The following is a 21,005-nucleotide window of genomic DNA, read 5'->3' as shown; positions in this document are numbered from 1 at the left end:
TCTTGTAATCGCTCTGTTCCTTTGTCTCACTGAAGATCTGTGTTGTGTTTCTTGCTCTCAAGGAAACAGATGTATCTGGACATCAAGCTGCTGCCAGATTCTCCCATGTTCTACAAAAGGATGCCTTCCTTGTGTTCAGGTCGTTGTGCAAGCTCTCCATGAAACCGCTCGGGGATGGACCACCAGATCCCAAGTAATGAGACTGTATTTATTAACTGTCCTTTCCAGGTAGCTTTTGGACACAGTTAAGAAGCTGCTGTGTAGTAAAGCAAATATTCAAGTATGCTAGCCCAAGATGTTAATACTCCTGAAAAATTCCCAAGTTAAGCTGGTAGATGTTCAAAAATCAGTTGCAGGCTGATTTCCACCCCTCTTGGCCCCCCACACTGAAGTGAGTTAAAGTAGCATGGAAGAAATGCTACAGTGCTCATGTTGAATACAAGCACGTACTCAAAAGTATAAAAATACATTTAATTTTTTCTAGATCCCATGAGTTGCGCTCCAAGGTCGTGTCTCTGCAGCTGCTCCTGTCGGTGCTGCAGAATGCGGGTCCAGTTTTCAGGACACACGAAATGTTCATCAATGCAATCAAGCAATATCTTTGTGTAGCATTATCTAAAAATGGAGTCTCTTCTGTTCCTGATGTATTTGAGCTCTCTCTTGCCATCTTTCTCACGCTGCTTTCGAATTTTAAGACCCATTTAAAAATGCAGATTGAGGTGAGAGACTTTTTATCTGTAGTTTGCATATGCTCTAGTTCTCACATTTAAATACTGCAGTGGTAAAAAGGCAGCTGGAACTTACAAGTTAATGCCTTAGTTTGGTTTGCTTACTGAACTAGTACATTGCTACTGTATTCAAATTCTAATATGCATGAAATGATACTCTTCAATTGATATGTACTGTTGACATCATTCTAATAAGTTTCAGATTACCAAGTCCTTTATCTTATTTATGTTGCAGGTGTTCTTCAAAGAGATCTTCCTGAATATTCTAGAGACTTCTTCGAGTTCCTTTGAACACAAATGGATGGTGATTCAGACTTTAACTAGAATTTGCGCAGGTATTTCCATTGTAAAAAACAATCACTTCCTCTGGCAGCAGATGAGAATTATTTTGAAGACAAAAGCCACAAAAGCCAATAATGTTTAAGTTTGAAAATTTGAATATGATCCCAGAGTGCTTGGGTTAAATGTCTGGATTCATCCCCACTGCCTGCTCCAGCTGGCTGATTCCTTTTAAAAATGCTGTATCACTGAATGCTGATACTTGTGTTTTCTTTATTTTCAAGATGCCCAGTGTGTAGTGGATATTTATGTGAACTATGACTGTGATTTAAACGCTGCTAATATTTTTGAGCGCCTGGTGAATGATTTGTCCAAAATTGCGCAGGGACGAAGTGGGCATGAGTTGGGCATGACGCCTTTACAGGTAAGGAGAACAGCTTGGAAAATAAGGTACTGTTGTTTCATAAACACTGCTGTCCCTGCATCCCAACTGATACCACCAGGGGTTCATGTTGTCTGTAACCTACTCATGTTACTCACATTTTATTAGTTTGCTAATTTGCTGCTGAATCCTGAAGCAGTGCCATTAACTTACTTGGTGATTTTGCTGCCTGTTTGCACTGTGAGACCAGACTGGTTCTGGGCTCTTTGGCTGGGCTGCTATGGCAAAGAGAACCAAACAAACCTTTCTCTGCCTCACTCAAACAACTTCCCTTCTGGGGCTTATGAACCAGCATCTTGAGTTTGCTTTGCACAGACTTTGTGCCATATCTCCACCAGAAGTATTTTACTTTCCTAGTCCTTAGAGGGAGACTGGTGAAGAAACTGTTTCCAGCACTGTTTGTGGTTTGGTTTTGGTTTTTATTTTATTGTTAGTTTTCTTCATGTTTTAGGAGCTAAGCCTGAGGAAAAAAGGACTCGAATGTTTGGTTTCCATTTTGAAATGTATGGTAGAATGGAGCAAAGACCTTTATGTGAACCCCAATCATCAAACTGGCTTGGGTAAGAATGTTTCCATATAGAGAGACTAGTTTGTCTCATCAGTTTGTCCTTGTGTTTGTTCAGTGTTTAGAAGCTATTCAGCTCTTGACTGAACAGGAAAACTTACATCTTGCCTTGTTTATAAACAGGTTCATACAAACCATCTGAACAGGAAATGGCTGAAGGTAAATGCCTGGAGAGTGGAGGGAGACGGAGTAGTGTCAGTTCCTTGGACTCCACTGTGTCATCAGGAGTTGGAAGTGTTGGTACTCAGACTGCTGTCCCAGATGACCCGGAGCAATTTGAAGTCATCAAGCAACAAAAGGAAATAATTGAACATGGGATAGAACTGTAAGCCCAGTATGACAGGAAAACTAAAGTTCACTAGTAAAAAAATGTGTGCAACCATATTGTTTCTTACAGTCTCACCCAGTCATACCTGTAGGGACACTTACAAATTGAACTTAATGCTGAAGACTCTTGCCTGCTGTGGTCAAAAACCAGTGCTGGAGGCTGTTGTAGTTAAAAGGAATTCCATAAAATCTTGGGTGGTGTGGAAGGTGTTTTCACAGCTTTCCTTTCTGCTGGTTCAGCTGCACAGAAGTGTGTATGCCTAGAGAGAAATTGGTTTGAGGGGCAGGGTTATCTTACAGATCTTACACCATTTATTGTCTTCTATTGAAATAGAGTTTGGAGAATCGTTGTCCAGCTATGCTTTACTTCTTTTTAATTAATTTGAAGATCTTCATGTCTGTAAATGCTAGACAAAGGTCTTGAACAGTGACATTTTTAAATGAGTTTTTCATCAGTAACTTAAAAGGCTGTCAGCAACTGAATGTATCTTAAGAGATAGAGCCTATGGTGTGATATAAGTAATAGATTTGTTGCACTTTCTTCGACTTCTTTTCTAACTAGAAAAAAAAGACATGGAACTACAGCACAGAAGCTTTGGTTTATAAGGGCTCTGTAAAACTGAAACTCTATGGGCTGTGATATTTTTAATTGCATGTCTCAATTTCCCATGTTTTTGTCTGAATAGGTTTAATAAAAAACCGAAGAGGGGAATACAGTATCTACAGGAGCAGGGAATGCTTGGCACTACAGCTGAGGACCTGGCACAATTCTTGCACCAAGAGGAACGCCTCTGTTCTGTAAGATGACTGCAGCATGAGATAATGAACACACTTGCCCCTTGTACCTTCTCCCTTGTCCCTGCTGTCTGTGTACACCCTCTCTGTAGTGCCTGTCTTAGTAACAGAGCCTGAACGTGCAAGGCTTCTCATGGAGACACTTAATGCCAAAGCTCCTGACTGTTGGTTGCTGTCCCAGGCTTTCTAGTAAAATATTGTGTTACAATAAAGTGCTGGAGGGTTCCCCATAAATGGAACGTGCATTTCATCTGTCTCTGCATTAGCAGCACCTTCCCAGCACACAAGTATCATGCACTGCAGTGGCAAAGCATTCCCTGCTGCTTGTGAACCCAGGCACAGCTCAGCTTTTGGCTCTGCAGTAATGCAGACCTTGCCCTTGGAAGTGAGGGAAGCAGGGCTATGCAGACTGAGGGCATGTCCAATGCCCCTGTCTCTTGCCACCCCTCCAAGGGCTGCTCTGCCCACCCAGCGACGCGTGCCAGCCTTACAAAACTGAACTGTGCAACTCCTGGGCTAGAAACCTTCTTGCAAAGCTGGCAGTTGGATTGCACAGTAACAACTGTCTCTTGTGTTTTTAGACTCAAGTAGGGGAATTTCTTGGGGAAAGCAACAAGTTTAACAAGGAGGTGATGTATGCCTATGTAGACCAGCTTGATTTCTGTGGAAAAGACTTTGTCTCTGCTCTGCGGATATTCCTGGAAGGTTTTCGTCTGCCGGGTGAAGCCCAGAAGATCGACAGATTAATGGAGAAGTTTGCTGCTAGATACATTGAGTGCAACCAACGGTAATTCACACCTTTGTGTTGGGCAAATGCCTGAAGAACATTCCCTGCTGTGCTGTTTGGTGGCCCTTAGTGACAAGGGGTAACTTAAGCTCGTACCAGGCTTGTGTGAGGAGCAGATCTTGCTGCTGATCCCGGTGCTGAACCTCCTCAGCAGCTGGGCAAGATGGAAACTTTGGATAGGAAGTGTACTGATCCTGGCATTTCCTTAAATCCTGTTACTGGAGAGGATTTACCAGAAGGAATTACTGGCAGAGGGAAGCCCTAAGTATGTGAAATTGTCTCTGTATTAGCTGTTCTGTTTTTAAACAAATGTAGATCAGTCAAACATAAAAAACAGTAGAAGCAGTTGCTAAAATTAAAAATTCATGACATAAACAGCTAATATGACATTACAATGTTTTTGCTTGCCCGTCAGATATGGAACAAAGTGTGTATATGTTATTTGATACCAAATAGGCAATGTTGCTGTTGTTCCTGATGTGATAAACTAGCACTGAAGTTTAGCTCTGTGTCAGGCTTAATGGATTCCCATTCCTTAGTTCAGGTGGTACATCACTGGGTTGGTTTTGTCATTCTTTAGGAAACACTGGGAGTGGAAATTAACCTGTTTTGTAACTTTTGTGGGATTACCCAAAGAAGGATAACGTATAATCTTTAGAGAATGTACTTTGAAAATCTTGGTCACCACTAGTTTTCAGTATTGTAGAGATGATGCTTTTTTTCTTTTAATTTGCATTTTAAACCATCTGGGACTTGAAGTGTTTCTAACTGCTGGCTTCAGGCTTTGTTAGCACTGTGGTTGAATCCAGAGCACTTCTGGGTATTTTTCTTGCATGTAGAACTAGAGCTAATGGATTGAGGAATTGAGGCTCTATAAACCTCTTTTGTTTTTTCCTCCCTCAGGCAAACACTATTTGCTAGTGCTGACACTGCCTATGTTTTGGCATACTCCATTATAATGCTGACTACAGACTTGCACAGTCCACAGGTAGAAATTTAAAAAACCCAAACTTCTAGAAGTTCAAATCTCCCTGGAACTCGCATTCAAAATCTGATATCCAACTTGCATTCTTTTTTACAGGTAAAAAATAAAATGACAAAGGAGCAATACATTAAAATGAATCGAGGAATCAATGACAGTAAAGACCTGCCAGTAGAGTATTTATCCACAATCTATGAAGAAATAGAAGGAAAGAAAATCGCCATGAAAGAGACAAAAGAATACGCAATTACAACCAAGTGTAGTAAACCAAGTAAGAAGAAACTGTTTGCAAGTTTCCTGAATCAAAATAGGAAGAAAATTAATTTGCTTGAAAATTGAAATTGCAGCCTTTAGTATAAGGATAAGGAAACACTAAGTTATTAATTTATTTTTCAAGTTAACGAGGGCTAGTTTTGTTTTTGGGGATGGGAAACTAAGAAGATGAAGGATTTTCTATCCATTTTTAGAGGCAGAATGACTGGGTGTTCCCCTCAGGTGTGGCCAATGAGAAGCAGCGGAGGTTGTTGTACAACTTGGAGATGGAGCAGATGGCGAAGACGGCCAAGGCCCTGATGGAGGCGGTGAGCCACGCCAAGGCCCCCTTCACCAGCGCCACCCACCTGGACCACGTCAGGCCCATGTTCAAAGTGAGTGCCAGGTTCTCACTGGGGCTTCGTCACCAGGAACTTTAAGTATGGGGAAAAAAAGTGAAAAATTACTCTGAAGAGCTTGGTAATGCAACAGCTGGACTCTTTGGGTGTATTTGATTTCAGTGACCCAGCGTTTTGGGCTAAAATCGGAACAGACTTCTGAACTTCCTTTCTTCCTCTCTTTAGCTCGTCTGGACTCCATTGCTGGCAGCTTACAGTGTTGGCTTGCAGAACTGTGATGACACAGAGGTTGCATCTCTGTGTTTGGAAGGAATACGCTGTGCCATTAGGATAGCCTGTATCTTTGGAATGCAGGTTGGTACCGGACTTAGCCTGGGACTTGCTAAGAGTTCTGAGAGGCAGGTGAAGAATCACAACCAACTTATATGTAGAAGATGAATTGTCTCATCTGCTTTCTTGAATTGATAAAAGATCTTGATATAATCAAATTTTTTTCAACTTTGCTTTCCTTTTTATTTGCTGAGTCTTCTATTGAGAGCGTTTGCTAACTGGCATCCTGCTCTCCTTTAGCTGGAAGGTGTTCTAATAGTGCCTGCTATCCATGGAAGGAAAATTGTGTAGGCAAGTTACTTTCTCTGCTTCTTCAGGGTCTGATGATGATGCCTGTTTCTCTGTCTCATAGCTTGAACGAGATGCTTACGTACAGGCCCTTGCTCGATTTTCCTTGTTGACTGCCAGTTCCAGCATTACAGAAATGAAACAGAAGAACATTGATACCATTAAGACACTCATTACAGTTGCTCACACAGATGGCAACTATCTCGGGAATTCTTGGCATGAGGTAAATATTGATTAGGTTAAATAGTAAACTGTGGTGTCCTTTGTAAACCTGAAGGATATTTTTTCTTCTATCAGCTCCCAGAATCCTCGTGAAAATGTGGAGGAAGTGCATTATATTGTTAGTGGGATTTTTGATATAAATGTATGTGCATATACACACACATATATACAAAATAATGCACTACTGTTTTTCTGGAAGACCCTGTAGAGACTGTGTGACAATACTGTAATTTTTGAGGGTGTGTTTGATATGAAGTTAAAAAAATATTAAAAATGTTAATTGGCTCCAGAGAATTCTGCACATCAACTACTGTATTCTTGTTCATGGAAACAGAAATATTCTAGTTCACAGGTCTGTGTGCAGTGTTTGACAACATTACTCCTAAGAGCATGAAAAATTAGGACTGAAGTAATTTGGTTGGGGATAGGTAAGGAGAGGCTATTGGGATCATAGGTATTTTTAAAGAGCTCCTGGAAAATAGGCTTTAATGAGCTCTAAACGTGTGCTGCTGCTAAAAGGGGCATTCTTGCTGCATTATGTTCTCTGGCACCAGTCTTGGGCTACATGGTATGAGCCAAAAGGTGCTGCAGCTGACAGTGCCTTGGACCTGGCTCAGAGCACACCCTGCCAAGTGCCTGTGCCAGGCCAAAGATGGAGGGGGGGAAGGAGGAGGGAAAAGATGGGGAATTTTGTGCTGATGGCTGATTGACAGCATGAGCATTTATGCTGTCTAGGTTGGACCATCATTACTTTAAGTGGTGATGGCTGCAATGATTCAGTCTGTTCATCTCTCTGGAGATGAACGATGGACATTAAAGTCTCTAGAAGATCAGCTCCAAGTTGTTTATAGTCTTGATGCTGTGAGAAGTAATAAAAATGTTTCCTGTAGTAGTTAGTGGTCCAAGTTAGATTTTTGGGCCCTCTTTATTTTATTCTTGTTCTGGAATGATTCACGGTGGCTGATCTTGAATGAATCACTCAACTTCATTTTCAGTTTTATTGGTAACGTTTCAGCTACATCAAAGCTGTTGTCGGGCCAAAGTTGTTCTAAAGGTTGGAGAACCCGGAAAGGTTATAAATATTAAATATATATATCTGCTAGGAATAAAAATATGGTGATGTCCAAAAACACAATGTTTAATTTCTTTTGGTTGTAGATCTTGAAATGTATTAGCCAGCTGGAACTGGCCCAGCTCATAGGAACTGGCGTGAAAACTCGGTATTTGTCTGGCTCTGGGCGTGAGAGGGAAGGCAGCATTAAGGGCTATGCCTCTGCAGGGGAGGAGTTTATGGGCCTGGGATTAGGTAAGATGATTCATCCTGGACTTCACAAAGGTGCACATGTCAATGAAGTAGGATGGCTAAGAATACTCAGTGTTACAAGATATTCAAATATATTTACTTACTTCCAGAGGAAGCTGTATTGGATTAATGAACCTTAAAAAAAAAAAAAAAAAGCAAATGTGTATTTCAAGATGTGTTTGTAATTACCAAATCTGCTCTAACTTTGGAATTGGGTTAAGCTATTTAACAACTCCTCCAGATTTATCTGTTGGAATGTACTGTTTTCAAAACTGTTTCACCACACTGAGTCATGGTTTTATTACAAGTATTATCAGTTATTTCTTTTTATGCTCAGTTTTTAATAGTAAACCATTTATCTTTAGGAATTAATAGATGTTTCAATAGATGTTTCAATTTCAATTGGTTTTCCAAAGGAATTTCTGATCTCTGCATGTTGGGCTTGCTGTTCCAGTTCTTGTTGTTTCTGCAGTATGTGCAAGAAACAAACCTTAGATTTAAGGCTGTAAATTAGAGGGACAAGGCAGGTTGCCTTAATCTTTGGAAAACCATTAAGGAAACATTTTAATTTGAAAATACTCTGGAGTAGATTATATACATGATGATGATGAATACAGAACTGTCCCTGGCATTAACTACTTGTAGCTGACTTATAATTCATATTTTAAAAGAATATTTTGTGATTTCCAATGTTATTAACAGCATCATATCATCTTTACTTAATAAACATGATGTTTAACTTTGTAATAAAAATCTGGCACAGACCTGGCAAGGGCACCATCTGCTCCTTGTAAATGACATGGTAACTGGAAGCAGTAGTCACTTCTCTTTGTCTACTTGTTTAATGTTGAGGTTAATATCAAGTCACGATTTCAAGATGCTAAATGCAGGTTTTTAATGGCTTTTATTGAAGGGAACCTGGTTGGGAGTGGGGCTGATAAACGGCACATGGCGAGCATCCAGGAGTCCGTGGGGGAGACCAGCTCCCAGAGCGTGGTGGTGGCAGTGGACAGGTACTGAGAATGTAACCTCTGCACTCTTTTCTAAATCGTTATCTTCGTCAGCTCCCTTCTGAAATGTTGTCTAAAGATGTGCTTCTGTCCTAAAGCTTGGGTTGGAACTGGACTTAATAACCACTGAAATTATTGTGTGAGTCTGTAGAGTTACACATGTGGGCTTGCAGCATTTATTCTAACATAAATGTGTCTGTTACCACATCAAAGTCCAAAAGATTTGGGACTGCTGTCAGTGGTTCTGAACTCCACTTGAGACTGAACAGCTGAAGGGGGAGAAGGGACAACAGTGCATCCTTAGTCTTCCTCCAGTCTGTTTCGGCAGCCACTGCTGACCATATTCCCATACCATGTAAAGATCCAGCAGGTGGCTGGCATCCAAGTCTGGCAGCAAAGCTTTCTTAATGTCTTTTTATTGCCCCTGTGGAATTTATCATACTGCCACTGAAATGAGTGTTGCAGCATTACTTGCTCTGGATAAAATGGTGAGCCTGTGCCTGTTCCTGCAGCAGAACATGAGCACAGGACACTGTGACTTGGAGCAGGGAAGAGAATGCTTAGAATAAGGGGAAGGGCATAAACTGCTGCCAAGGAGTATGAATAAAACAGCTGCAGAGTTCATGGCATGGAGGGTTATGAAGTACCCCAGGAGATGTGCTGACCTCTTTCTACAACACTAGGATGTGTTTGACTCTTGTGGACACACAGCTGAAACTCCAACTCGTTTCTTTGTTCCGTAGGATATTTACAGGCTCGACTCGGCTGGATGGGAATGCCATAGGTACGTACTGAGAACAGGGGGGCACAGGGGCCCTGCAGTGGAACCCCTGGGCTCACAGCAGGCCTCTCCTGTGCAGTTGACTTTGTGCGGTGGCTCTGTGCCGTGTCCATGGACGAACTGGCTTCCCCGCACCACCCTCGCATGTTCAGCCTGCAGAAGATCGTGGAGATCTCCTATTACAACATGAACCGCATCAGGCTGCAGTGGTCCAGGATCTGGCACGTGATTGGAGATCACTTCAATAAGGTGATTGTTAAAATCGAGTTACAGAACATACATGAATAGCAGGATTTCTTTAATCAGCTTTTTCCTTCTGTGTCCTTTGTGGCTTAAGCTGTGATATTGGAAAAAAAAAGTTCCATTCAAGGCACCTACAGGAAGCACCTATTTAAAAATCTAAAATGTATAAATAGAAATGGAAATGTTTATGGTAATGAGCTTTAATCACTTTTTGTATTTGTAATTTTTCTTTGTCTTGTCTTTCTGAGCAAGTGCCAAGTTAGTTTCCTCTAAAATGTGCTCAGATGATCCTGGAACATTTGTTGTTTTCCCTGGCAACCAAACCATGTTTGGGTGGGATTTTTTTTAACCTACAGTTTTTATTTTATTATTTTTTAGCATCTAGCTGGCTATTGTAGTTCTGCATTGTTGTATACAAAATCCACAGGTCTGTTTAGATGGATCAAATCACAGAAAACCTCCTTCAATAGGAACCCCCATTTCCTAAATATCTGAACACTAGAACGTGCCAGCGATTTTTAGGGGGCTGAGATGGAACTGGAATGATGGATCTGTTACTCATATAAGTGATACATGAGCTGACATGATAAGTGTTTGAAACTATGCTTTTGTCCTAGGTTGGGTGTAACCCTAATGAAGATGTCGCCATCTTTGCCGTAGACTCATTAAGGCAGCTGTCAATGAAGTTTCTTGAGAAGGGAGAGTTGGCCAACTTCCGCTTCCAGAAAGACTTCCTAAGGCCTTTTGAGCATATTATGAAGAAAAACAGGTGTGAGACACTGCACCCTGTGCTTTGTCTTTCTTTAGTCCTGCTTAAGGATGTCACTGGGTGTGGGTAAGGCGGTCGAGCGCGTGGAAGTGGGGCAGTTGCTTTGTGCCAGTGTTAAGCCTTGCTTTCCTTTGTATTTTTTGAAGATCTCCGACTATTCGGGACATGGTGATACGCTGCATTGCTCAGATGGTGAACTCTCAAGCTGGTAACATTCGTTCAGGCTGGAAAAATATCTTTGCAGTCTTTCATCAAGCGGCATCAGACCACGATGGGAATATCGTGGAGCTGGCCTTCCAGACTACAGCACACATAGTTAGTAAGTAGTGCTTGACAGATGCAAGTACCCAAATTAGCTTTGCCGCTGTGAGGCTGCTTTAAAGGGCTCACCTGAACAAGCCAGTTGCATTTCCAGGCAAATAAACACAAGAACTTGCAACCAGATTGTTTAACTCTGCAGCTGAGTCATACACCCTTTAAGTCTCACGTTTGCTATGAACAGGAAAAACTAGATACAGATATTGTGCTGTAGAACTTTGGAATGCAGTTGGTGGGGTGGGATTGGGAAGAATGCAAGGGAAGGTAAAGAGCCATATTAAATGTAGAAGATCTGGTCTCTCCACGTTTGTCCTGTAGTGTGTACCATGGTTGGCATGTCTAGATCGGTGCAGTTTATCTGTGGATTTCAATACCACTAAATTTTAAGATGTGCATTTGTTTGTTCTTCACAGCAAATATTTTCCAGCAGCATTTTCCAGCTGCAATTGACTCATTTCAGGATGCAGTAAAATGCCTCTCTGAGTTTGCCTGTAACGTTGCCTTCCCGGACACCAGCATGGAGGCCATCAGGCTTATTCGCTACTGTGCAAAATATGTCTCGGAGAGACCACAGGTATACTGGAATTCTTACCCTTGTGCATTCTCACTCTCTCTTCTGCTGGTAAACAGAGACTAATCTTGTTTCCAAGAGTGAGCTTTCAGACTTCAACTGCAAGTGTTGGTATTAAAAGCTTATTCGGATGTAGGAGTAATTTTGGTATTATGTAAGCAGTAAACTAGGGCTAATTAAAAAACAAAGTCTTAAAAAGTCCAAATTGGAAATAACTGAATGAAGTAGTCCTTGTTTGGTTTTTTGGTGTTTTTGTAGTGTTAGGATGACCTGGAAAGCAATACCTCTTGTTCTGTCACCCTAATTCTGCCTAGTTTAGTTGGTTACAAACTTGCATATTTTTCTACATCAGTCTATTGTGTGAATGCTGAATATAATAATCACTTGGCTGAAGAGAGCCTGGAGTTCATTGCAGTTGCATGCCCCCAGTGCACACTCCGTTCAGGGTACCAGACAAGTGTAGAACTGGTTTCTGCCAATTTTAGATTTCCTTGTTACCTATATTTATATGACAGTTGTCTGTCCTGCTTAAAGTTGCTTTCTAAAAAGTCCAGACCTTGATAACTTGTAAGGCCTTTAGCTGGACTGAAGTAAACCAGATTGAAATATTTATTTTTGTATATTTTTTCCAGTATTTTTGCAAATAGTTACATTTATATTTTACAGGATTCAAGGGTTGCAGTAGGAACTAAGCTAACTTTCCAAGTCTGTCTGTGCCACTAGTAGTATCTAAATCTGTCACATTTAAAGATCTTTTAAGATTGCTGGTTTTAAAACTACTTTTTTTCCTGCCCACCTTGAAGGTTTTAAGAGAATACACAAGCGATGACATGAATGTGGCTCCCGGGGACAGAGTATGGGTCAGAGGATGGTTTCCCATTTTATTTGAACTTTCTTGTATCATCAATCGTTGCAAATTAGATGTTCGGACAAGGTAATAAAGCCTTTATCTTTTCCCCCCTTTTTTTTTTTTTTATTAATTCAGTTAGTAAAGAGATCATTGGAACTCATTGTAACAACTGTTCCTTTAATTGTTTGGGGTTTTTTTATAGAGGCTTAACAGTGATGTTTGAAATCATGAAGAGTTACGGGCATACCTTTGAAAAGCACTGGTGGCAAGATCTGTTCAGAATTGTGTTTCGGATTTTTGATAATATGAAACTCCCTGAACAACAAACAGAGGTAAAACCTGAAAAAACCCTCAAAGCAAGCACTTTTTAGAGTTGTGCTTTTAAGGACTTGCACAACCAAGACAGCAGTTTGTATGGTTTGTCTTGTCAGTGTATTGCCAACCCATGGTGCCCCAGCCTTTACGACACGTTTTGTGTTCTGTTGAGTTCTGTGGCGTGAATGAAACTTGTCACAGTGTCCAGTGACCTCTCTGTGTGTTCTGTCTGTCTGATTATTTTCAAGGGGAGTGTTCTCTGTTGTGAACATGTGCATTTTTCTGAGCCGTGCTCATGTGGCCACCTAAGAGCTTCTGACAAGACACCTGCAGTCGTGAGGCTTCAGTTTTATCTGGGTTCTCCTCCTCCCCTCAGAGGCCGTGTCTTTGGTTGAGCAGCCAGGTATAAATCAAGTCATCATGGAGGGACCCACATAAACCCAAAGGTTTTCCGTTTTCTCCCCAGAAATCCGAGTGGATGACCACGACGTGCAACCACGCGCTCTACGCCATCTGCGACGTGTTCACCCAGTTCTACGAGGCTTTGCACGAGATCCTTCTTCCTGACATACTGACACAGCTACACTGGTGTGTAAAACAAGGTACCTTATTTACTTGTATCTCTTGATTAAATCTATTTGTAAATGTTCACTATTCAAGGAGGGGAAAGGTATTTGGGAAGGAGGAATTTGGGAAGAATAGAAGCTACCATTGGGGGACAAAGTGTTATGCAGTATATTGATGCAGTATCTTGAATATTTGAGCACCAATCTGTTTAATGAGTTAGGCAGCTCTTCTGTTACTGTGGTCATAATGTGCTCGTGGTGTTATTGTGACACAGCAAAGGCTTTTGGAGGGTGGTGTTCATCCTCTGAGCCTTCTGCCAACAGCTTTCTCATTTGACTGCAGGGATGTGTTAACTTCTTTATTTATACACATAGGTATTTCCATACATTCTGGGTTTTTTCCTTTTTTCCTTTTTTCTCATTGTACCTTTCCCCCCTTCTCCCACCCATCGAGTGCTTTCAAATACAACTTCCTGAAGAACATGTTTTCTTTCAGGCTCCAACTCCTACACCTGAAATCCTGCATGTTGGCAGCATGGAATCTGGGGGGATGATCTTGCAGGAAATCATAAGTTTATAATTGCTGCTTTTCCTTCCTTTGTCTCACTGGGTGTTTACTTTCTGCTTCTGTCCTGTCCTTTGTCTTCCCTGGTTGGATTTCCTTCTTGTGAAGGTTGAAACTATTTTTTATTCAGTAGGTTCCTCGGCTTGATATTGTTGTAACATACTTTACAGGTAGGCTTTGAGCCAAGACATCATGCATTTCACAGTACTGATACAAATTGTTAATGGAGCAGTAATAGGGAATGCCTAATTTTTCACTGATATTGTAGACGTTGATGTTCCTTTTCACAGAGAATGAGCAGTTGGCGCGATCCGGTACAAACTGCCTGGAAAACCTGGTAATACTCAATGGACAGAAATTCAGCCCTGAAGTCTGGGGCCAGACGTGCAACTGTATGCTAGAAATCTTCAAAACAACTATTCCTCATGTGTAAGTTCATACATTTAATTCTTACACTAATACCCAATTCCAGAGCAACAATATTTACCTTTTTTGTTTTGTTCTGTTTGTTTGTTTTTTTTGCTCTGTGAAGCTTGCTGACATGGAGGCCTGTGGGAATGGAGGAAGATTCAGCTGAAAAACACTTGGTAAGAGTTAATTCAGGGCAATAAACTGACTTTAAAGGGGTTTGTGTTAGGTCAGCTTTTGAAATATTCTGTTGTAGTCAATACACTGGACAAGGAATAGGCAGTATTTGTTGTCATTGTAAAAAAGGGATGTAAAGAATGGATTCAGGAAGCCTTTGAATCTAAGATGAGTGAAGTCATTAAAAACTGATAGCTGGTAGAGGGTTAGTGTTTTGGATTGCTGGAATTGCTCTGCATTCTCTTCTAGGATTTGGACCTAGATCATCAGTCTTTAAGCAGCATGGATAAAAATGCTTCTGAAAGAGGACAAAGTCAATATTCAAATCCAACAGATGAGAGCTGGAAAGGTGGTCCTTATACAAGTAAGGAGAATGGGCAAGCTTTTTCAATGCATTTTTATAGCCAATCTTAGTTCACTTCTGTAGTTCTGTACAGAAAGTTTTGGGGCAGTTAAACCTGGGGTTCATCTTTGCAGCTTGTGCTTATGCCCTGCAGAGAGATTTTCTCTTTAGAAGATAATTCATAGCATCACTAACTATCGAAATGCTAATGGCAGTGTCCTGTTTTGTTAGCCTGTTGTAAGTGAACTGGTGTGAGTTGCTTCTGAAACTTGTGTTGCTCCATTTCATTAGACCAGAAACTGTTTGCCGGCCTCCTTATCAAGTGTGTGGTGCAGCTGGAGTTGATACAGACCATTGATAACATAGTGTTCTATCCAGCAACAAGCAAGAAGGAGGATGCTGAGCACATGGCTGCAGCTCAGGTACCATCAGACTTACCTGTGACCTTGTTGTGGCAGTGAAATACAAACTATGGAATGCTCTGATGTGTATTTTCAAAATAGTCTCTTCCTTTTTTAACTGGAATTTGGAGTTAGGTGTGGGTCATGGCATGTGCTCTCTCTCCCCTGCCCCTTAGCGAGACGCGCTGGATGCAGATATCCACATTGACACAGAGGACCAAGGAATGTACAAACACATGTCTTCTCATCACCTCTTTAAGTTACTGGATTGTCTGCAAGAGTCTCATTCATTTTCAAAAGCCTTTAACTCAAATTATGAGCAGAGAACTGTGTTGTGGAGAGCAGGTGAGGCTTTTGTTCTTATTTGATAAAAACGCTGAGCTCCACTTCAGCTTTAACTGTTGCAACACAAGAGTGTGACTTGCAATAACCTCTATGGTTCAGCTGAAGGTTGCATGCTTTTGTTTGCTAAATTACCTGCTTTGTTTGATTAAAGTAGAGCTACACAGCTAGTACTGCTGTAGTAAAATGTCTTTATAAATAGATCAAGTCTCAATCAAAATCAAAGAGGAGGCAATACTATCTGGACAAGAAACCATTACTAGTCACTAATGCAGGTAGTGTGGATAAACTTTATTTTTGGCCAGTAACTCCAAATGTGAATGTTCCCTCTCTTCCCCTGTGGGGCTGATCTCTAGGGTTCAAGGGTAAATCAAAACCCAATCTCTTAAAACAAGAGACCAGCAGCTTGGCGTGCTGCCTGAGGATCCTGTTCCGGATGTACGTGGATGAGAGCCGGCGGGACTCCTGGGATGCGGTTCAGCAGCGACTGCTCAGGTAGGAGAGCCTGGGGACAAGGGGTGTTCCCCTCAGCCACCACAGCCCAGCCTGGGGATAAACGGCTCAGTGTGTGGAGATGACCATGGATAGACAGATACAGCCACTATTAATTAATTTAGCAATAAGGAAGCAATCTACGCACCTTCTTGATTGACATAGGCTTTTCTTTATAGAAGTGAGGGTGTTTGAATACGTTTCCCACCCGAGTCCACAGTGACAGTCAGAGGTATAATAGGATACAGTAATCTAAAAGGAATGCAGTATAAACTGCTGCATACCTGGAATTTAAACAAATGTAGAAAATCATGCTAAATAAATGTAAAAAGGTATTTGGATGGGTTAATTACTGATCTCTGATCAAATATGAAGATCTTCCAAACCTGCTATTGGCACTATTCCAGTGGATTCTGATCTACCAGCATCTGTGGACATGTTAATCTGCTTAGTGTGTAAAAGGGAAGATTTCATTCCTTCTTTAATTGTGTCCTAAAATAGCCATAGTAAGTGGTACAGTTTGTACCTTGTGTTTACTGTCTGCAGCAGGGACCAAAAATGTATTAATACAATAATAATTCCTCTTTAATCCGTGACGCTGAGCTCTGCAGATCTTTGTTAAACCAGCCTAGATTTGGAGAGTGAGCTCTCTCACGGTGCTGTTGCTTCAGCTGTCCCAATATGAGGGTCAGGAAATAGTGTGTGCAGGTTGAAGGTGACAGAACTTCAGTTACAAAATATTTTATTGGGCAAATCAGGCTTTTCTTTCTCTGTCTCCATGGTTCTCTGTTGCCAACATGAAAAGTATTTTAAGTTATCTGGAACAACTCCTGTAACAGAACAGACCAAACAAATTTATGTAGTTAAAGTTGTTGCATGTGATTAAAAACTTTCCCACTGAAGTGCATCTTGTTGGAAAACAAGATACACTGAGAGGACAAACTGCATGTTATAAAAAACTTTATAAGGGTTTTCTTTATGGTTTGTGTGAACTGTGCTCTCTCTCCAGTGTGTGCAGTGAAGCCCTGGCATATTTTATTACTGTCAACTCAGAAAGCCACAGGGAAGCCTGGACCAATCTCCTGCTGTTGCTCTTAACAAAAACACTAAAAATCAGTGATGACAAGGTAAGAAGGGGCTGGAAGTCATGTCTGTCTGTGTTCAGGTATTTTTTTTTGTTCCTGCTTCAGTCTGAGTTCAGTCTCCAGTACTATCCATGCTGGAGGTGGCAGTTCCTCATGGTGAGTGCTCTCCTCACAGTGGAGCAGTGGCAGCCCTGCTGTGTGCAGGCACTCTGCATTTGGGAATGGGGCTGCATCCCAGGAATTCTCAGCTGTGTGGGAATGGGGATAGAATTACTGAAGAGGTTTCACATAGAAGCACAGTGACTGTGCAGTAATGGATGGGCTTGTGCCGTGTTACAGCTGCATGGGAATGGGAGGGATGAATCTCACCACTGTGAAACGGGAATTCCAGTTCCCTGACAGTGGTGGCAGGAGTAATGCCTGGTGTAGCCGTGAGCGTGGAAAACCTCTGTGTGTCCCTGCGGCGACGGAGAATAACGCTGTGGTTTGTGTGTTGGGCAGTTCCGGGCGCACGCGGCCACCTACTACCCGTACCTGTGCGAGCTCATGCAGTTCGACCTGATCCCCGAGCTCCGTGCCGTGCTCAGGAAGTTCTTCCTGCGCATCGGGGTCGTCTTCAACATCTGCGTGACGGAGGAGCGGGGACGGACAGCGGGCGGGGGCTCACCCTCCTGGTAGCCCGGAGCGGGGCTGCAGCTCCGGCCTGTACATAAAGCTGCGCTCCAGAGATGGATTGAAGCGGACGGGGAAAAAATGGGAGCCTGGCGTATCCCCACGGCAGCAAAGTTACTCTTACCACAGTGGCATTTGGGGACGAGGAAAATAATCCTGTTCTGTCCATCCTACAAAGCTGTCAGCAGTTTTATTTAAATGATTGCTTACAGAGTCAATACAGTAGGTGTGCGGTCTCTTTGTTTCAATGCTCGTCATCTTCACGATCCGGTCTCTCTCTTCCAGTCTTTTATCCACTGCTCGGCCCTGCATCCCAGCTAGAGCTGATAAATCAGCTGGATCTCTCCACTGAAATTATGCCCCTTGGAAGTAATGACTGTAGTTGTGTAGCCTTGTGATGTTGGCTCATGTGTTCATACTAAACTTGACTGCAATGGCCAAGGACCATCTGAGACCCCTCTGGGCATTCCTCTGTGGCCAGGACCAGGCCAGGTTGGGTGTTGAAGTGGACAACCTGTAGGATATTTGGAGAGAGGGTTTTCCTCCTGTTTAGCAAGTAATTTAAAAAAAACTTCTTTTAATATCAGTACTGTATCTTCTGAGACTTATTTTTGGTTTTACGGAAGATTTTACATCAGGAGCATCAATAGCATCTACTCCCTTTAGCTTGTTAGGCTTGACTTGAAGGCAGTTAAAAAAAAAATGAAAAAGCTTTCCATTTCCTTTCATACATTGCCAGATCATGGACAGAGCATACAGAGGAACATCAAAAACAAAGCTCAGAACAAATAAACCCACCCTTTTGACCCTTGAGTACAATGTATTTAGCAGCAATTGTGACTGTTTAGCAAAAAGTCCCGTCCTTAATACAAGTTGGTCTCCATTTACTGCAGATCTGCAATGTCTGATTTGTTGTTTTGTGCAAATGATTTCTGTTCTCAGCTGTTAGTTCCTATTGGGATCTAGAAAAAAAAAGGAATTCCCAAAAACTCCAGCAAAATTAACTGAGTTCATCCATGCACTCTGAGAGTTGCTGGGCTCTGAAGGTACCTGTGAAGCGAACGTGACGTGACACCACAGCTTTACCCTGGAGAGTTTTCTTTCTTTCCTTGAACAGCATCAGGTTTCTGTGACAATGTGTCCATGACAGAATACCAGCTTGTCCTGTGAAATAATTTCAAATTTCAGGTTTTAAGTCTTCTCTAAACTGGGAAAGTGTGGCAGGGTGGGAGAAAAGGCTCCACTTCCTAAAATAATGCAAAGTGTTACATTAACTGCTGTGCTATCCAGAGTAGCAAACTTAAAATATAACAGTATTTAAAGGAAAAACAAACAAACAATAACAACCTACCTACTTGAATGGTCCTAACCTGTTATTCTGCTTTTTCAGTTGAGTTTCCTGGTAGGATGGCCTGAGTTGAGGTTGTCTTGGGATACTCCACTCTGAGCTGCTGGGAATTTGCTGTCTTTGTTGTTTTCTTTTTTGTTTGGTTGGGTTTTTGTTTGCTTTGGTTTTTGGTTTTGTTGGTTTGTTGTTTGGTTTTGTTTGTTTGGGTTTTTTTGTGAGCTATTTCCAAAGGGTTCCTATGGTGCTCCTCAGTTCATCAGCTTGTCCTATGTAAGCATTGTTTGGGAAAGGTTTTGCAGTCAGTGGTAGTGACAAGGCTTTTGCAATTTATTTTTAATTTTTATTTTTAACCAAAGAAAAATAAATGGTGGTTGTGGCTCTTTGACTTTTAAACGCCCATTAGGTTAAATCTGTTATTTAGTAGAAGGCAATATATGGCTATATATGACGATAGCAAAAGACTGAAAATAAGCAATGCTGGTATTTAACTTGTGTTTGAAATGTCCTTTTGTGTTGCATCTCATGTAGCTGCTCATTCCCTGGGAATGTCATTGCATTGGTTACTGCAGAAAATGAAGTATTTATTTGAATTCTATTTAAATCTGTAAGAATATGCTGTTCCTTCCGTCCCGGTCCTAGGTAGTTGTAAAGAAAATATTGGAATGGTTATTTTTCAGATGTGGAATGTGTCACTGCCTCATGGAATGTATTCCCTTGTGTCCCATCGGGCACAAAACTGGCCCAGCTGCACCTTCCTCCGTGTGTCACAGGTTTCAAAGCCCTACAGTCATGTCTTGAAACAAGTCTCAGTTTTGAGATCCTAAATGACTTCACACTCGCTTCGTGGGCTTTCTTTACTCTAAGGGGCAGCATTTGCACTCTCTGCATGTAGGATAAGGATGTTTAATCCATCCTTCCTTTCAGCCTTTGGTCTGAGGCTGTTCTTTTCCTAAGAAAAGCTTTTGTTGCATTTCCACCTGTTACAAACTGCTCAAGTGTGGGGTCTGTGACATCCAGCCCTCCCAGACTCCGCAGCGCGTCAGGGAGGGGACTGGGATGCAATGGGATGGTCAGAGCCTTAATCCTGTCCCATGTCTGGGGTCGCTGTCCCTGTCGGAGCACCGAGCAGGGGGTGTGCAGGTTGTGTCCACGGCACTCGTTGGTTTTCCTCAGGAACCCCCAGCCCCTCCCGCAGCGCTCCCGGCGTGTTCCCTCTCCCCGCCTGTGCTGCCACGCGGGTTTGTTGGCTCCGGTGGGACTGTGCAATACCCGGGCTGAGAACGGCACCTCTGGGACTGGGGGTGCTCCAAGGGTTCTGTAACTGCTCTACTGCAGAGACTCCCCGTCGTTGCTGTTCTGTCTCATTCCAGACCCCCTCGGGAGGGAGCGGGGGAGGATTTAACGAGGGAAACCCTGAAACTCCCTTTTCATGGTGATTGGAAACGCCCCTCGTGTTGATTCTGTTGTCTTACAGACCAGGAAAAAGTGGTTTTTACGGCAGTTTGTTATCCACGTCTCCTGTCTCACTTTCCAAACTGTAAACAGAGCAATCTCAATGTCCACTACAGCCCACACAGCCCAGATTTTAGCTGGCTTACTATTCAGAAGGAGAAAGAATAAAAATAGTAACTCTATCAAAAGTGCAGTTCCCTTTAATCTGTAAATTCAGTTTGTCCAGCACCTTTATTTGTGTAAAATGTATGTTTTCACATATTTAAAATGCCTAAGTTTTTTTTAATATCTCCATATTAAGTGCATTTACTATCAATAATTTAAAGAAGAGCATTTCTTGCCAATGGATGTATAGAGTTTTGACAGAATACCAAAATTATATAATATGAAAACCTATGTAAAGTTTTCTACATGAAAATACGATGTATAGTAGTTATAATATTCCATGCTTTAATCAAGTGATAAATCAATAAAGTTTTACGAAGCGTTGCCTCTTTGCTCCTGTGGTTCCTGACGGGGCTCCGAGGCTGTGGAGCCTCCGGGGGTTCACTGCGGGATCGGGGGGCTGGGGTTTTGTACCCGCCGCGTCCCGCTCTTTCCATGTCCCTATTCCATATCACTATCCCATATCCTGTGTC

At 42.0% G+C, this 21,005-nt stretch overlaps 1 protein-coding gene across 2 annotated transcripts in view; it reads left to right on the top strand.

The window, feature by feature from the left end:
- The window catches only part of ARFGEF2 (ADP ribosylation factor guanine nucleotide exchange factor 2), a 32,546-nt gene extending 11,690 nt beyond the window's left edge, over positions 1-20,856 (top strand). For both annotated transcript variants that reach the window (XM_050314073.1, XM_050314072.1), the window contains 31 exons: positions 63-193; positions 485-719; positions 964-1,063; positions 1,292-1,431; positions 1,901-2,009; positions 2,138-2,339; positions 3,028-3,139; positions 3,718-3,923; positions 4,827-4,911; positions 5,005-5,176; positions 5,401-5,552; positions 5,742-5,870; positions 6,199-6,357; positions 7,515-7,662; positions 8,573-8,672; positions 9,413-9,453; positions 9,530-9,699; positions 10,311-10,462; positions 10,609-10,781; positions 11,194-11,354; positions 12,155-12,285; positions 12,404-12,533; positions 12,983-13,118; positions 13,938-14,076; positions 14,180-14,234; positions 14,482-14,596; positions 14,867-14,997; positions 15,153-15,321; positions 15,675-15,813; positions 16,820-16,937; positions 17,397-20,856. In XM_050314073.1, the coding sequence (XP_050170030.1) occupies positions 63-193; positions 485-719; positions 964-1,063; positions 1,292-1,431; positions 1,901-2,009; positions 2,138-2,339; positions 3,028-3,139; positions 3,718-3,923; positions 4,827-4,911; positions 5,005-5,176; positions 5,401-5,552; positions 5,742-5,870; positions 6,199-6,357; positions 7,515-7,662; positions 8,573-8,672; positions 9,413-9,453; positions 9,530-9,699; positions 10,311-10,462; positions 10,609-10,781; positions 11,194-11,354; positions 12,155-12,285; positions 12,404-12,533; positions 12,983-13,118; positions 13,938-14,076; positions 14,180-14,234; positions 14,482-14,596; positions 14,867-14,997; positions 15,153-15,321; positions 15,675-15,813; positions 16,820-16,937; positions 17,397-17,573 (4,317 nt within the window). In that variant the 3' untranslated portion in view covers positions 17,574-20,856. The remainder of the gene's footprint in view (positions 1-62; positions 194-484; positions 720-963; positions 1,064-1,291; positions 1,432-1,900; positions 2,010-2,137; positions 2,340-3,027; positions 3,140-3,717; positions 3,924-4,826; positions 4,912-5,004; positions 5,177-5,400; positions 5,553-5,741; positions 5,871-6,198; positions 6,358-7,514; positions 7,663-8,572; positions 8,673-9,412; positions 9,454-9,529; positions 9,700-10,310; positions 10,463-10,608; positions 10,782-11,193; positions 11,355-12,154; positions 12,286-12,403; positions 12,534-12,982; positions 13,119-13,937; positions 14,077-14,179; positions 14,235-14,481; positions 14,597-14,866; positions 14,998-15,152; positions 15,322-15,674; positions 15,814-16,819; positions 16,938-17,396) is intronic.
- The last annotated feature ends 149 nt before the right edge of the window (positions 20,857-21,005 follow it).

Source organism: Myiozetetes cayanensis, unplaced genomic scaffold, assembly GCF_022539395.1.
Source record: "Myiozetetes cayanensis isolate MyiCay16 unplaced genomic scaffold, myiCay2020 scf19, whole genome shotgun sequence".
NCBI classification, from domain to species: domain Eukaryota; kingdom Metazoa; phylum Chordata; class Aves; order Passeriformes; family Tyrannidae; genus Myiozetetes; species Myiozetetes cayanensis.
This window is presented reverse-complemented; position numbering and strand designations above follow the sequence as displayed.